This window comes from Pongo abelii, chromosome 5 (assembly GCF_028885655.2).
Source record: "Pongo abelii isolate AG06213 chromosome 5, NHGRI_mPonAbe1-v2.0_pri, whole genome shotgun sequence".
Classification (NCBI taxonomy): Eukaryota; Metazoa; Chordata; class Mammalia; order Primates; family Hominidae; genus Pongo; species Pongo abelii.
The window spans coordinates 31704628-31721254 of record NC_071990.2 but is presented as its reverse complement, the minus strand read 5'-3'; the positions used below and the strand labels follow the sequence as shown (position 1 = coordinate 31721254).

The 16627-nt window shown below is 49.7% G+C and overlaps 1 protein-coding gene across 2 annotated transcripts; it reads right to left on the bottom strand.

Moving 5' to 3' along the window:
• Positions 1-685: 685 nt before the first annotated feature.
• MICB (MHC class I polypeptide-related sequence B) lies at positions 686-16566 on the bottom strand. Of its 2 annotated transcripts, none has more exons than XM_024248230.3 (6): positions 13470-16566; positions 5929-6183; positions 5370-5657; positions 4500-4778; positions 4269-4400; positions 686-2021 (listed from the first exon to the last, which is right to left on the bottom strand). In XM_024248230.3, the coding sequence occupies exons 1-6, from the start codon at positions 13537-13539 to the stop codon at positions 1894-1896; spliced, it is 1152 nt and encodes a 383-aa protein (XP_024103998.2). In that variant the 5' UTR covers positions 13540-16566; the 3' UTR covers positions 686-1893. The 2 variants fall into 2 exon arrangements, with proteins under 2 accessions (XP_024103998.2, XP_063581509.1); XM_063725439.1 differs by having other exon boundaries at positions 6097-6183; positions 13470-13873.
• Positions 16567-16627: the final 61 nt, after the last annotated feature.

The window sequence follows — 16627 nt, the reverse complement described above, 5'->3', positions numbered from 1 at the left end:
TGTTTTATTTTACAGCAAAAAGCTAATGAAGAATAAAACAATTTATAGGTCATGATTACTGTTTTGCAGAAAGCCTACTCTCCACACCCCTCTCCAGACACTGAGCTCCCAAAACAAGTGGCAGCACCAGGACCCCCTGGCAGGGCCACCTCACTTCTGGCAGGGCCACCTCACTTCTGGGTGTGTTCATGTCACTGGAGGCAATGTCCCAGGCCTATTCCTTGATGCCTGGAAGAACATGATAGGACACAGTTGAGGGGAAGCCTTCTCTGTCACCTGCAGGTTCTTGGCTGTCACTGTAGAGGGAGCGGGTCCTCACCTCTCCCACAGGCCAGATCACAGCCAGAACCTCCTCCCTGCATGGGGAGTGAGGCTTGATCCTTTCCCTGAATACAGTGACAGAGATCTCTGTGTCATCACAAGAAGGCTCCAACTCTTCAGGGCAGATGTTCCCCCACAGGGTCAGCCCCTGAATGCTGGCGCCAGATGTCCCACCTCCATCCCTTCCCAGTCCTTTCTGTTCTGCTGTGAATCTGTCAGTCATTGGGAACTAGCAGGGAAAGGGAACAAGGAGGGGAGATTGCTTTGATGCTGGGTCAAGGCATTGAGACAGAACTCTCCTTCTCCCCGAACCTCACACTTTATCCGCTCCCAGACGCATGAAATAAAACACAGACCAGAAATGTCTATTTAAAGAGTAAACATTTACGGTATAAATTATGCACACATAATAGTAGACACAGAGTAACGCATAACGGTGTGACGGGGCGAGGGGACCTCAAGGTAACAAGAAAGCTGGTCCTGGGCTGGTCAGGAGTCGACGTCACCAAGATACTCATAAAGCTCACCCATGATAATCTAATTACTGCACATGTAATATATTAAAATATATTAAAACATAAGAAAATAGGCCAGGCATGGTGGCTAATATAATAAAATATATTACAATATAATAAAATAGGCCAGGCACGGTGGCTCATTCTTGTAATCCCAGCACTTTGGGAGGCCAAGACAGGCAGATCACCTGAGGTCGGGAGTTTGAGACTGGGCTGGCCAACTTGGCGAAACCCCGTCTGTACAAAAAATACAAAGATTAGCTGGGTGTGGTGGTGCCTGTCTGTAATCCCAGCTATTCGGGAGTCTGAGGTAAAAGAAGTGCTTGAACCTGGGAGGCAGAGGTTGCAGTGAGCTGAGATCATGCCAGTGAATTGCAGCCTGGGTGACAGAGTGAGACTCTGTCTCAAAAAAAAAAAATAATAATACAAAAACAACAGAAATAATGATACCAATTAATATGGCACTGTTAAGGGCCCTACAACCCTGTATTGGACTGAACAAAGGATGAACGTGGGAATAAAGACAAAGACAAAAGAGTATATTTGGAAAAAGGGGTCAGGGGGCTTCTTGCTTCTCGTGAACAAGGGCTCTGATCTTCCACAGCCCTTCGTATTTATTGGTATAGGAGATAGCGAGAAGAGGGGTGGAAGAAGGAGTCAGCTGCTGGGTCCACAGTAGGCTTGTAAGACTGCATTCCTCAAACAATAGGCTCTAGATGACCCAGTAGATAACCTCAATGAGCACCATGGAGTGAATGCCCTCAGCAAACCTTCTGTTGGCAGGAGCAGTTGTGAGTTTGCCCACATCCTGCATTCATGATAAACAATTTGCTGTTTGATCATATAGCCTCCAATGGAATGTTGAGTTGGTCATGATCCCTTTGCTGGCTCTCTGCGTGGCAGAGCAGCAAACACCTCATACCTACTAAAACTTTGCAGCATCAAACAACAATAAATAAGTGATGCTATTTTCTCTGTTTCATAGGTCAGGAAACAGAGGGAAAGTGCTGGTGAGATCCAGGCAGGAAGTTGAATCCTGGCCGCCTGGCTGTAGAGTCTAGGCGCCCTCAGTGGAACCAGTGGACCCAGGAGCTGACATCAGAGTCTGAAACCCCAGCTGTGCGGCATCCCTGTGGTCTCCTGTCCCAACCGGGTGTTGATCCAGGGCCTGCAGGCTCACGAGCTCTGGAGAAGAGGGAAACGGGTAAATGCTCCACTGGGTGCAGTGTTGTGTTTATTCCCGAAGGACTTTTCTCTCTTCAGTTGCTCCAAAATCAGATTCACCCTTTCTCTGAGGGAAGATGAGGCCCCCACTTTTTTCTTCCTCCCTCCTTGCTGTTCCCAGCCCCTGCCAGTTCTCTCCCATCACTCCATCAACATCAGCCCCTGTCCTGTGCCCAACACTCATTGTTCAGGGAGTGAAAGGGCCCCAAGACAAAAGGACAAGACCCGAGAGGCAACCCAGTGCCCTCCCCTCCTCTCAGGCCTGACCAGTCCTGTTACCGTGAGAGGCTTCCCCAAAGAGAGGCCCTGACCCTTGCTCTCAGTCCCCAGGCCCTCCTCTCCTGCAGAGGCACCTGCACACCAGGGCAGGCCCTGCCCACTGTGGGCTCTGCCCTCTATCTGCAGCTCAGCGCTCCTCCCCTCCCAGCCCTGAGCAGGCAGCTCCTAACTGGGGACCCCATCAGGAAGCCTGGGGGGCCCAGCAGGCCCAGCATGGAAAGATGTGGCTGCCACAGGATCTGCACCTGACATGACCCTGGGACCCCCACCTTGCTCGAGGAGGCCTGGCCTCTCCTGACCCTCAGCACCAACCCAAGCCTGTGGCCTGCTCTTGAGTAACCACTGCTCCTGCCTGGTCCACTTAACCCTGGAAACGCAGCTCCACCCCAGGGCTGCTGCTTGGTGAGGCTGTGAGGCCTTCCTGCTCTGTCCCTAGCAGGGATTCCACCCAGGCCACTGCCCTTGCAACCTACAAGGGATTTTCTCCATGTGGAGTAGGGGAGACCCCTTAGCCTGAGGCTGCCTCTGCCCACCCTCTGCACCTGGGAACTGCCACTGCCACAGCCACCATCTCCACACAGATCCTCCTGGAGAGGGGGCTCCAAATTTGAGTTCCTGTTTTATTTAATATGCTTTACAACAGCAGTATTAGAGGAAATCCTATTAAGATTATAGAGCTGAAATTATGAACATCTTTATTGGACATCAACATTGAAAGCAGGAATTTTGAGAAACTGGCACATGAACTTCATACTCTTTTCCTGGCCAAAACCCCAGTGACCTACGAGGAAAGCATTCCTGCCCACAGGGAAGCAGAACTGACAATCCCTCTACGGGAGACGCCGCGGGTGAGAGCAGGAGCGACCACAGACCTGCACTGCCCTGGACGGAGTGCCTCCTGGACGGGGCCCTCTTGCTGCAGGGGAGGGGACGAAGGTTCCCATCTGCCCCGAGGGGCCGACTGACAGTGCAATTAGGTTCAAGGATGAGAAACCAGCGCCCCTACCGCCAGACTCAGGTCTCCTGGACACCCCAGCCTCTCACTGTCCCCTGCACTGCCTCTGCATTTGCAGAAACACAAAACTTCTGCTGTCTCTTTTCATCTCCCATCAAACAACCTGACTGTGGAGGAAATGATTCTGACCGTCCCTTACTCCAAACTTACCAGGCAGTGACCACCTTGAGAAAGGGAAATTGGCTCAGGGAGGGCAAGGTGAGGCCACAGAGCACAGAACAAAGCCCCAAAAAGATGGCGCCTGGGGACTGTGTCCCTCAGGGACTGCAGAAGAAAACACGTGGAGGTAGGATGAAAACAGGGACCACAACTGCCCTGATGAGGGGCTGGACCCCGCTCCTCAAATGGCCCAGGGACATCTGCTTATCTACTCATCCGTGTCATCTGCAAGGAAACTCAGGGAGGCCAGGTGGTGGGAACCTGGAAAGTGCCTCCTGGAGGAGGCACATGGAGGGGCACCGCCTCTCCTCGGATTCCTCTCCAGTTTCTGGCCCTCGCCAGATCACAGCCACCTTTACTATTTCCTCCCTCTGAGGCCATGATCATCCAGGCCCTCAGCAATCAGCACATGATTCCCAGCTCACCCCACCTGGACGCACCCTAGTGAGCCCAAGAGACAGAGAGGCTGGGATGGGGACAGAGCAGGTGCCACAGCCCTCCCTGCTGCCCACTCCTCACCTGCAGCAGGAGGAGGCCACAGCTGGATATTCGAAGGCCTTGCCCCAGCCCTGACTTGGGAAGCACTTATGGATGTAGATGGAGATGTTGCTCCCATTCCCCTCCCAAATACCCCAGCTTCCATCCCCAGTTCCAGAAGCCTTGTCACCTACATCTTATCTGGGCAGGAGCAATGAGGAGACCCTATTGCCCAGACAGGAGCTTTCCCATCTCCAGAAACTGCCCCCTTTTCTCACCTGGACCCTCTGCCACTGATATTTTCTTCTTGCAACAAGGGACGCAGAGAATAATAATAATAACAAAACATGGCATAGCAGCAGAAACATATGGAAAGTCTGTCCATTGACTCTGAAGCACCAGCGCCTTCCCTGAAAAAAAGGGACTTGTTATACACTGGGCAGAGAGCCACAGCCATCCCTGCTGTCCCTACCCTGGCCTGACCCTCTCCAGGGTCACCCCAGGCTCACCAGAGGGCACAGGGTGAGTGCCGTGATTCCCGCTGTGTTCCATGTAGCAGGTGAACCTCTGCTCCTCTCCTTGGCGAATCCTGGTGGCCACCCAGGTCTGGTAGGTTCCATTCCTATCAGGCAGGACATCCCCCCACTGCTGGGCGTCGTGGCTCAAAGATATCCCATCCTGACGCCAGGTCAGTGTGATATTCCAGGGATAGAAGCTGGAAGCCCTGCATGTCATGGTGATGTTGCCCGCTGAGGCCTCGCTGCAGGTGACATTCACCATGGGGGGCACTGGAGAAGAAACGGCAGAACCAGTGAAGCCCTGCTCCCCTCTAAGGGAGATGCAGGGAACGGGGCTGCTCCTCTCCACTGTTCTCACTCTGGCTGAATCCCTCACAGATCTCGGACCTTCTGTAAGTCTGTCCTCACCCTGGGGCCTAATTCCTCCGGGGTGGCAGGAGGATGGGCCTTGGGACTGTGGCCTCAGGCTCTGGGATCCCCACATTGATGCTGAGGAGGGGGATGTCAGGGGTGGACTCCTGGGTCGTGGGGCCAGGAGGGAACTCTCCAGGATGGGCAGGCTGGGAGGCAGAGGGGGCAGCCCTGGCCCTGAGGGCTTCCTCTCCTACCTAACTCCCACCCCAGGCTCAGGCTTCTGTTGGAGGGCCCACTGCTTTCCTAGATTACAACACTGGACGGTTCAGTCCCAGACCCAATGTCTTTATTCAGTGGCTCTAACAGGAGAGGCAAATCAGGACACAATATGCCAACAGGAAACGCCTGTATCCATAGCACAGGGAGGGTTTCCCTGGACAGAGCTGGGAGGTGAGGCAACTCTAGCAGAATTGGAGGGAGAGGAGAGCCCCTGGCCAGGGTCGGTACCTATTCTCCTCAGGACTATGCCGGATTCTAGATATCGCTGTAGTTTCTGCAGGCAGTCTGCCTGCACAGCGCGATAGTGTGTCTTGGTCTTCATGGCATCTTCCTTCCAGAAATTCATGATGTTGATAGCCAAGGTCTGAGCTCTGGAGGACTGGGGCACTGTCCATTCCTGAGTCTCCAGGTTTTGGGAGAGGAAGAGCTCCCCATCATAGTAGAAATGCCACGAGCCCCTGGTGCTGCGGTCTTCATGGATCTCACAGACCTTAATCTCCTGGAGGGAATGCAAGCCTGCCCCCACCCAGCAGTGACTTCTCCATTCCCAAACCCGACACCTTTCCACCCAAGTGAGGAACTCAGCCCAGCGGCGACCCCTCCCTGGCCCTCCTCCATGCCTCCCTGTGTGGGCTGAGTTCCGGCTCACCACCCTGCAGAGCCTCGCTGACCCTACTCCTAACCCCCACCCCCAGCCAGATCCAGTGGGAAGAGACAGGTCCCTGCTCTCTGCCTCCAAGTCTCCTGGAGAAGGCCTCCCATTACTCTTTCCCCTGCCGACTATCACCTCCTTTCTGGTCCTTGATATGAGTCAGGGTCCTCCTGAGGTCCCGCCCATTCTCTGTCAAGTCCTCGGTCTCTGTGTCCCAGGTCTTAGCTCCCAGGACATTTTCTGCCCACTGTCCCAGGGGCTTTGCCCTGTGTTTCTGCCTGTCATAGTGCAGGAAGGGCTGACCATCCAGATGTCCTTCAGCGAGAAACTCTGACTGCACAGATCCATCCTGGGACAGCACCGTGAGGTTGTAACGAAGACTGTGGGGCTCTGGGGAAGAGGAAATCACAGGTGAAACTTCTTCCTGGAATTACTTCACATTGATGTTTAACACACAGGTCTGCTGTCCCGACCTTCCTGAGGAGGCAGGAAATGCACACGGGCAAAGGGACAAGAACGAGGATTTCATATACAAGGAAAACTGTGAGGGTGGGAGGATAGAGGAGGGGGCTGATCAACAGAAGAAGGGGGAATGAAGATGGCAAACTTGTAGGCCAGGTGCCAGGACTGGGTGGCCACAAGCCCCCTAAGGGAATAGGGGCCAAGGGGAGAGGCTGCCCTGCAGGGGCAAGGGAGGAGCATGAAGGCAGTGGTGGAAGGAAGGTCTTGCTGGAGGGGACAGTGGGAATGGGAAGGGACTCAGGCTCAGAGGGATCCATGTCCAGTGTGGCTGTGGTGCACAGGTGAGGGTGAGATGGAGGCAAGGGGAGCTGCCTCAAGAAGAGACTCATCATGGGCATGGCGGGGGCAAGGGAGGGGGTGGTCATGAGGCACAAGGGGTAGGAAGGTTGTAGCCCCAGAGAAGTTTATAGTGGGGTCAGTATCCCAGAGGGGAGCAATGATGTGGGCTTGGGTTCAAAGTGGAAGAGTGGCATGACAAGCCCCCAGGACAGCAATTGGATGGACCAGCTAGCGTCCACTGGGGTGGGCAGGTGACAGGGTCTCAAAGAGTCATTCCATCTTTTCAGCAAATAGTGCTGGGGGAACTGGATGTTCAAATAATATAAAATTGGACCCTTAATTTGTACTATATACTAAAATTAACTCAAAATCAATCAAAGACCTAAACTCTAAACTCAAGAACTAAAACCTAAAAATATCTTAGAAAAAAACATTGGGTATAATCTTCATGACATAGGGTTTGACAGTGGTTTCATGGATATGACGCCAAAGCACAGATAGAATAGAAAGAACTGACAAACTGGACTCATGAAAATTCAAAACATCTGTGCATCAAAGGGCACAATCAGAGTGAGAAAGCAATCAACCCCTGAAATGAAATAAATATTGCAAGTCATATATCTGATAAGAGATTAGTTTCCAGAAGGCCAGGCGTGGTGGCTCAAGCCTGTAATTCCAGCACTTAGGCCATTCTGGCTAACACGGTAAAACCCCATCTCTACTAAAAACACAAAAAATTAGCCAGGTGTGGTGGCGGGCGCCTGTAGTCCCAGCTACTCAGGAGGCTGAGGCGGGAGACTGGTGTGAAGCTAGTGGGCGGAGCTTGCAGTGAGCCGAGATCGCACCACTGCACTCCAGCCTGGGCGACAGAGCAAGACCCCATCTCAAAAAAAAAAAAAGAAAAAGAGAGAGATTATTTTCCAGAATATACAAAAAAGTTTGACAAAAACAACAAAACAGTCAACCCACTCGAAAATGGGCAAAGTAGCCATGAGAAGCTATGTGGGGGAAAAAAATGGGCAAGACTTCAATGGCCAATTCTTCAAAGAAAATATGCAAATGATCAATAAACACATGAAAAGATGCTCGATATCAGTACTCATTAGGAAAATGCAAATCCAAACCACAAGAAGATACCACTTCAAACCAATCAGGATGGCTATTATCACACACACACACACACACACACACACACACACACACACACACAGCAAGTTTGGCAAGGAGGTAGAGAAACTGAAGCCCCTGTGTACTGCTTCTAGAAATACAAAATGGCACGCCTGCAATGGAAAACACTATGGTGATTCCTCTAAAAATTAAAAAATGAAATACCGTATGATCCAACAATTCTATTTCTGGATATATACCCAAAAGAAATACCCAAAAGAAATAAATGTATACCCAAGAGAAATGAAATATTGCCAATATCCAAAAGGTAGAAGTAACCCAAGTGTCCACTGTCTGAGGAATGGATAACCAAGATGTGGTACATACTTATAATGAGTATTATTCATCATTAAAAGGAATGAAATTCTGACCCATACTACAACCTGGATGAACCTCGAAACACTATAAGTGAAATAAGCCAGAATCAAAAAGACAAACATTACATGATTCTACTTAAATGAGGTACCTAGAGTGGTCAAATTCATAGAAACAAAAAGTAGGATGATGGTTACCAGGGGCCAGAGGTAGGGAGGAATGGGGAGTTACCGATTAATGGGTACAGAGTTTTGGGTTGCACAAAAATGTGAATGTATCTAATGCCACCGAGTATACACTTAAAAGCAGTTGAAACAGTAAAATTTAGGTAATGTATAATTTACCATAATTAAACGTTTAAAGAACAAGAAATATCAGTCCTATTCAAACTGTTCTGAAAAACAGAGGAGGAGGGAATACTTCCAAACTCATTTTACAAAGCCAGGAATATCCTGATACCAAAACCAGGCAAAGACACATCAAAAAAAGAAAACTACAGGCCTATATCCCTGATGAACATTGAGGCAAATATCGTCAATGAAATACTAGCAAACCACATTCAACAATATATTAAAAAGATCATTCTTCATGACCAAGTGGAATGTATTCCAGGTATGCATACACAAATCAATCAATGTAATACATCGTATCAACAGAATAAGGGACAAAAGCCATATCACCATTTCAATTGATACTGAAAGAGCATTTGATAAGTTTAACATCCCTTCATGATAAAAACTCTAAAAAAACTGAGTATACAAGGAACAGACCTCAATATAATAAAAACCATATATGGCAACTCACAGCTAGTAACATACTGAATGAGGGAAAACTGAAAGCCTTTTCTTTAAGATCTGGAACAAGACAAGGATGACTACTTTCACTACAGTTATTCAACACAATACTGAAAGTCCTAGCTAGAGCAATCAGACAGGAGAAGGAAATAAAGGGCATCAAAATTGGAAAAGAAGAAGTCAAATTATCCTTGTTTGCACATCATGTGGTCTGATATTTGGAAAACCTAAAGACTCCACCAAAAACTATTAGAACTGAAGAACAAATTCAGTAAAGTTGCAGGATACAAAATCAACATGCAAAAATCAATAGCATTTCTAAATGCTAACAGCAAATAATCTGAAAAAGAAATCAAGAAACGAATCCCATTTTCATTAGCTACAAATAAAATAAAATACCTAGGAATAGATTTAACTGAAGAAGTGAAAGATCTCTCCAATAAAAACTATAAAGCACTGATGCAAAACATTGAAGAGGACACAAAAAATGGAAAAGGCATTCCATGTTCATGGACTGGAAGAATCAATGTTTATTTTTATTTTTATTTTCTGAGATGGAGTTTTGCTCCCGTTGCCTAGGCTGGAGTGCAATGGCGCAATCTCAGCTCACCACAACCTCTGCCTCCTGGGTTCAAGTGATTCTCCTGCCTCAGCTTTCCTGAGTAGCTGGGATTACAAGCATGTGCCACCAAGCCTGGCTAATTCTGTATTTTTAGTAGAGGCGGGGTTTCTCCATGTTGATCAGGCTGGTCTTGAACTCCTGATCTCAAGTGATCCACCCGACTCGGCCTCCCAAAGTGCTGGGATTACAGGAGTGAGCCACCGTGCCCAGCCGGAAGAATCAATTTTGTTAAAGTATCCATCCTATCCAAAGCAATCTACAAATTCAATGCAATTGCTATCAAAACACCAATGACATTCTTCACAGAAATAGAAAAACAATCCTAAAATGTATATGGAATCACAAAAAAACCCAGAATAGATAAAGCTACCCTGAGCAAAAAGAACAAAACTAGAGGAATCACATTATCTGACTTCAAATTATACTACAGAGCTAGAGTAATCAAAACAGCATGGTAGTGGCATAAAAACAGACACACGGACCAATGAAACAGAATAGAGAACCCAGAAACAAATCCATACATCTACAGTGAAGTTATTTCTAACAAGGTACCAAGAACACATACAGGGCAAAGGAAAGTGTCTCTTCAATAAATGGTGCTGGGGAAACTAGATATCCTTATGCAGAAGAATGAAACTGGACCCTATCTCTCACCACATACAAAAATCCAACCAAAAAGGATTAAAGTTGTAAATCTATGACCTCAAACTATGAAAACTATAAAAGAAAACATTGGGGAAACTCTCTAAGATATTGGACTGGCAAAGATTTTTTAAGCAATACCCCACAAGCACAGGCAACCAAAGTAAAAATGCATAAATGGGATCATATCAAGTTAAAAAGCTTCTGCACAGCAAAGGAAACAATAAACAAAGTGAAGAGACCATCCAAGAATGGGAGAAAACATTTTCAAACTATTCATCTGACAAAGGATTAGTAACCAAAACATATAAGGAGCTCAAACAACTCTATAGGAAGAATATCTAATAATCCAATTTAAAAATGAGCAAAAGATCTGAATAGTCATTTCTCAAAAGAAGACATATAAATGGCAAACAGGTATATGAAAAGGTGCTCAACATCATTCGTCATCAGATGAAGGCAAATCAAAACTCCTATGAGATATCATCCCACCCCAGATAAACTGGCTTCTATCCAGAAGACAGGCAATAAGGAATGCTGGCGAGGATGTAGCAAAAGGGAACCCTTGTACACTGTTGGTGGGAACGTAAACTAGTACAACCACTGTGGGAAATAATGTGGAGGTTCTTCCAAAAACTAAAAATATAATAGAGCTGTCATATGCTCCAGCACTCCCACTGTTAGGCATATACCCAAAAGAAAGGAAATTGGTATATTAAAGAGCTATCTACATTTCCATGTTTATTGCAGCACTATTCAAAATAGCCAAGATCTGCAGGCGACCTAAGTCTCCATCAACAGAAGAATGGATAAAGAAAATGTGGTGCACATGTGTGTGTGGAGTACTATTCAGCCATCGTGTCATTTGCAAAGAACTGGAGGTCATCCTGTGAAGTGAAATAAGCCCCAGGCCCAGACAGACAAACTTTGCATGTTCTCACTTATTTGTGGCAGCCAAAAATTAAAACAATTGACCTCATGGGGAGAGACAATAGAATGATGATTACCAGAGGCTGAGAAGGGTAGTGGGGAGTGGGGGAGCGGGGATGGTTAATGGGTACAAAAATATAGTTAGAATGAATAAGATCTAGTAGATAGCACAGCAGGGTGGGTACAGTCAACAATAATTTATTGTACATTTAAAAATAACTGAAAGAACATAATGGGATTGTTTGCAGCACAAAGAAAGGATAAATGCCTGTTGTGATAGAGATCCCATTTACCCTGATGTGATTATTACATATTGTAGGCCTGTGTCAAAATATCCCATGTACCCGGTAAATATATACATATATATCTATTACATACCCAAAACAAAAGTTAAAAATTAAAAACAAAGCAAGGGGTAGGGGTGCTGGCCAGAGAGAGAAAACCAAGGTAGAGGGGGAGATTCTCAGCCTGAGGAAGGACCTGCCAAAAGGAGTACTGCTGGAGGGGGAGCAGTGGCACCCCAAGAGCAGGCAAAACAGATTTTAGATATGGAGTGTGGGGAGTGAGAGCCCACTGGGGTCAAGGAACCAAAAGAAAAGAATGAAGGTCAAGGAACAGTTGGCCCAACAGCCTGTTTTAGGTCTGGGTTGGGGAGGGGAGATGGGCAGAGCAAGAACTGGAGGGTGGCATGAGCATGGGGCAGGAGTGACTGTGGGAGAACTTGGGGTAGGGTGAGGACAGGAGGGGAGGGTGCTCTGGGGGAGGGTGGGGCTTGGAAGGATGCTCAGCACTGTCATATGCTCCAGCACTCCCACTTTCCCACTGGAAGATGAGAACTTGCTGAGGGCCCCAGGCAGCTGGGCAAGAGATAGGAGCAGCACAAGGTCCCAAGGTGGAGAGAGGCGGAGGGACCAGGGAGGGATGGTCCAGCACCTGTGGGCTGGAGGGTGGGGTCCTCAAGAGGGTGAGGCTGAGGATGAAGGAGTGGGGAAGGGGCCACAATGAGGCAGGGCCCAGAGCAGGCACCTGCACTGGAGGGGACGGGGCATCTGCGCTGCCCTGTGCCCTGCCTAAGGCCCAACTGCCATTAGCATCAGGGCTCCCCTTGGGGGTCTGGAGGAGAGAGGGATGGAGGGAAGACCCCCCGGACAAAAGGCAGCACCAGAAAGTTAGAGTCAGGGACATTTGGGAAGGGGGAGGCATAGGGGCAGCACTGGGTGAAGGCTGCTTGTAGGAAAGGCCCATAAGGGAGGCAAGAGGGACCTTCAGTGGCGGGGGCGGGGGATGAAGGCAGAGGACACCCTAGAAATGGATCAGAGAACAGCACACAGGAAGGGGTAGCAGGGAGCTGGGAGAGCAACAGGGCCCAGGGCGCCCTAAGATGGGCAGGGGAGGAGGTGAGAGGGAATCTGGTGTCCTTACATCATTGGTCATTAGTAGGGGTGGGATGCGAGAGAGGAGAGGACCCCCGGAGCCGGAGGCGAGGGGAGAATGAGCTGGGGATGAGAGAAGTCGCAGGAAGAATCCTCCGCCCGGAGCTTGAAGGCTCCAACCCCTCAGCTTGAGAGTCAGGAACCCCCACAGTCCCCACAGCAGCAGGAAGCACCAGCTCCGGGTCCCGAGAAAGGAGGGCCCCAACTCCAGGAGCTGCGGCCCGGGAGCTGAGAACAGGTCGGCTCCGGGAGAGGACAGGACTTCAGGGACCTGAGATCCGCCCCGAGCACCGGGGGAAGTGGCTGCCTCAGCGGCCGCTCTGGAACGGCCTTCGAATGCCATTCACAGGAGCAGCGCGAGAACCCAGGGGCCTCAGAAGGTCTGGTTTGTCCGAAAAGTGAGAGGAGGCGGAGAGGCGAGGAGAGCAAGTACAGGAGGAGATCAGAAAATGCGGGTGATGCGCGATCCCGAGGAGGACTGAAAAGAGACGAGAGGTCGGGCGCGGTGGCTCAAGCCTGTAATCCCAGAACTTTGGGAGGCCGAGGCGGGCGGATCACGAGATCAGGAGATCGAGACCATCCTGACTAACACGGTGAAACCCCATCTCTACTAAAAATACAAAAAATTAGCCGGGCGTGGTGGCGGGCGCCTGTAGTCCCAGCTACTAGGGAGGCTGAGGCAGGAGAATGGCTGAACCCGGGAGGCGAAGCTTGCAGTGAGCCAAGACCCGGCCACTGCACTCTAGCCTGGGCGAGAGAGACTCCGTCTCATTAAAAAAAAAAAAAAAAGAGACGAGAGATGGGAAAGCAGGGCTGAGGTGTGGCGGGAACAGGCGGCGTCCAGCTCCCTGCACCCCCGACAGCGCACCTGAGCCCCGCCCTGACCGCACGGCGCTCGCCGCAATCCACCTGGACCTCCGGAAACGCCCCGCCGCTCCCGCTCCGCCGGGGACCGCCAGGAACCCCACTCACCAGCGGCAGCTGCCGGGGCTGCAAAAGGGAAGGCGACGGCCAGAAACAGCAGGACCCGGCCCAGCCCCATGGCCCCTACGTCGCCACCTTCTCAGCAGCTCAGCAGTGGCCAACTGAACGAAGCCAGTGAGAAGACCCCGTCGAAATTTAGTCACCTGCGCCCCGCGCAGCGACCGCTTATCCAATGAAAACTGAGGCCCGGAACTTAGGGTCAATCATGTGTGGAGAGGGCGGGGCCACGTTCGGAAGAGAAAGTTCTAGCGGCCTGGAGACCTGGGGAAATTTAGAAGGCGGGACCTGGCGGCCAGAAAAGGGGGAGCGTGCGCGAGCGCAGCCAAAATCAAGGACCAGCCCCGAGTAGCTGAGAGTACAGCTCCAACCTTATGAGCACGGCCTGGACCCTGTCGCCCTCCCTGCATCGCGACCACCCCATCCCCGCATTCCCACCCCCAAGGAGCGCGGGCTTCACCAAGCCCCTTTCGTCGGTCCTCCCACCAGGCCGGCTCTCACTGGCTTGTTCCTTCCGGGACAGACAACGCGTGATTTTTCTCCCAATACACTCCCTCAACAGCGCACAGCGTTACTGGCAATGAGACCAGTGACCAGATTTTCACACCTGTTTCCACCTCTGCCTTTCAGAAGCACTTGCCCCAGTAGAAACGCTCAGACCACAAATTCTCTTAGGCGTTTCAGCTTTATAATGTCCTTCTCCTCCCTTCGACTCAAAGCCAGGCCCCCCTTTCACCCCCTTATATCCTCGAAGTGTCTGAGGTCTCCCAGGGCCCCCTCTCTATTCAGTCCCTGGGTGATCACAGGGCCAACGAGGCGGCTCCCCATGGTTCACTACAACACCAAGCTCTCTCCAGATTCCCTTTTCCAGCCTGTTTTGGGACATCTGTTCCTCTGGGAACATAGTCCCCTTCAATGTGACAGATCTACAAGGACTCTCTACACGTCTCCCACCACATCATCCTCTCCTCCTCCTCAGTTTCTCTTAAGAACTTCACCATCCTTGGTCCCTTCTGATTTCCTCTTTCCCCCTCATCTCCGGGAGTCAAAGTCAGCTCCTCCAACCCTATTTCAATCCCACAGCCACAATCTTAGTCTAGGCTTTCCCCTCCTTTCAGCCTAGATTACTGCACAGGCTTCCTAAACACTGTGCCTGCCTCAGTTACAACCAGAGTGCTCCAAGCCACCCACAGCGCCCCATCTGCTGAATGTCACACATGATGGATGCTTGTACTCTACCATGGAAACCATAGCTCCCACAATCTGCTGTCTGGCACCACCCCCATTTCTCTGGTGACACCTCCCCAGGGTTGCAGTAAACGTGGGCTCTGGGATCTCCTCACCCTATCCCACCAGGATGCCACTGCCTAAGCAGTCTCCCTCTTCCAGGTTACTGTCACCTCTGCCTTGGAACCCATCAGACCACACCATATCCTTAAAATCTTCCCAATTAGGCTGGTCTGAGTGCAGTGGTGTTTACAACTAATTGATCACAACCAGTTATAGATGTTTTTGTTTCATCTTCACTCCCGCTGTTTCACTTGACTAGCCTTTAAAAAAAAAAAAAAGGAAAAAGGGTCCGGGTGCGGTGGCTCACGCCTGTAATCCCAGCACTTTGGGAGGTCGAGGTGGGCAGATCACGAGGTCAGGAGATCCAGACCATCCTGCTAACACAGTGAAACCCCGTCTCTACTAAAAATACAAAAAACTTAGCTGGGCGTGGTGGCGGGCACCTGTAGTCCCAGCTGCTCAGGAGACTGAGGCAGGAGAATGGGGTCAACCCGGGAGGCGGAGCTTGCAGTGAGCTGAGATTGCGCCACTGCACTCCAGCCTGGGCAACAGAGCAAGTCTCCGCCTCAAAAAAGAAAAGAAAAAAAGGAAGAAAATCTTCCCAAGTAGATAGTGGTGATGGTGGCACAACCTTGTGATTATGCTAAAAGTCACTGATCTGTACACTTTAAAACGATAAATTATGTGTGGCATATGAATTCTCAATTCTCAATAATAAGAATTCTGTCTGGAAAGCCTCTTTCTACTAAGAGAATTGGCTTGTCCCCAGCGCACATTTTTAGTTGTTGGGACATCTAGGCAGTGGTCTTCAAACCTAGCCACTGTGTAGAACTACCTGGAGAGTTTTTAATATCCATGTTCCCAGGCCACAGCCACAACCAGTTAAATCAGTAAACCTAGGTTGGACCTAAACCTTAGTATCTTTTAAAGCTCCTTATGTGATTCCGATGTGTAGTCAAGTTTTAGAACTACGGATCTGGTCCATGGTTTGAACCTTCCTGATGGTACCGACTGTGCCCTGTCTTGAATCTTATTTTTTTTCATTTATTTTATTTTATTTTTTTAAGAGAGGAGTCTTGCTGTGTCACTCAGTTGGAATGCAGTGGCGTGATTATAGCTTACTGCAGCCTCCAATGCCTGGGCTCAAGCAATCCCTCCCACCACAGCCTCTTGAGTAGCTGGGACTACAGGCGAGTGCCACCACACCCAGCCGTCACCTACCATCTTCTATCCTCCTCCCCCATTAGACTATGAACCCTCCAGGATCAGGAACTGTGTGCATTTCTTTTTTGTTAGCCTCACAACCTTTTTTTTTTAAGTTCAACTATCCCTGTCATTACTAACTATTCCCCTATGATCCCTAGCCTACACTTTTCTGTGGATGAAAATGTAATGTATTCGAGAATTTAAACAATTTCTTAGTCTTCCCATACACATTCACTGATAATTTATTTTGATCCTCATAATTTATTGAGCACAGCAGGGACTGGGGTCCTGTCCCCACCTTAGAGAGATTATTTTCACAGCTAAATATCATAAGCGTAGTTTGAGACAGAAAGGGAGATGGACCCAGCTCTCCTGACACAGGTCCCAAGCCCTTCCCTCCACGGTGTCTACCCTCCCTCCAGGACTTGCTCCGTGTGCCAGCTCCAGCAAAGGGTCTCATTCAGCTCACCGCCAAAAAAGACTTTTAATAGTTCAATAATAATAATGAATATTTAAGGTTTGTTCTAAGGCATTTAGAAGCGGTTTCAGGGAGACATGAAGCCAGTCCTCTCCTGGGCTAGGGGAGGCCGAGATGGTCTTGAGCTCCAGGGGAGTTACTTCTCAGCGCCGAGGCTTGGGTCCCCTCCCCGACC

Excerpts from the sequence above, each read along its gene's own strand:
- MICB (XM_024248230.3), bottom strand. The coding sequence starts at position 13,539 with ATGGGGCTGGGCCGGGTCCTGCTGTTTCTGGCCGTCGCCTTCCCTTTT. Across the intron at positions 6,184-13,469 it reads AGCCCCGGCAGCTGCCGCTG|AGCCCCACAGTCTTCGTTAC; the intron begins GTGAGTGGGGTT and ends CCTCTTCCCCAG. Across the intron at positions 5,658-5,928 it reads TATCAAGGACCAGAAAGGAG|GCTTGCATTCCCTCCAGGAG; the intron begins GTGATAGTCGGC and ends GGGTGGGGGCAG.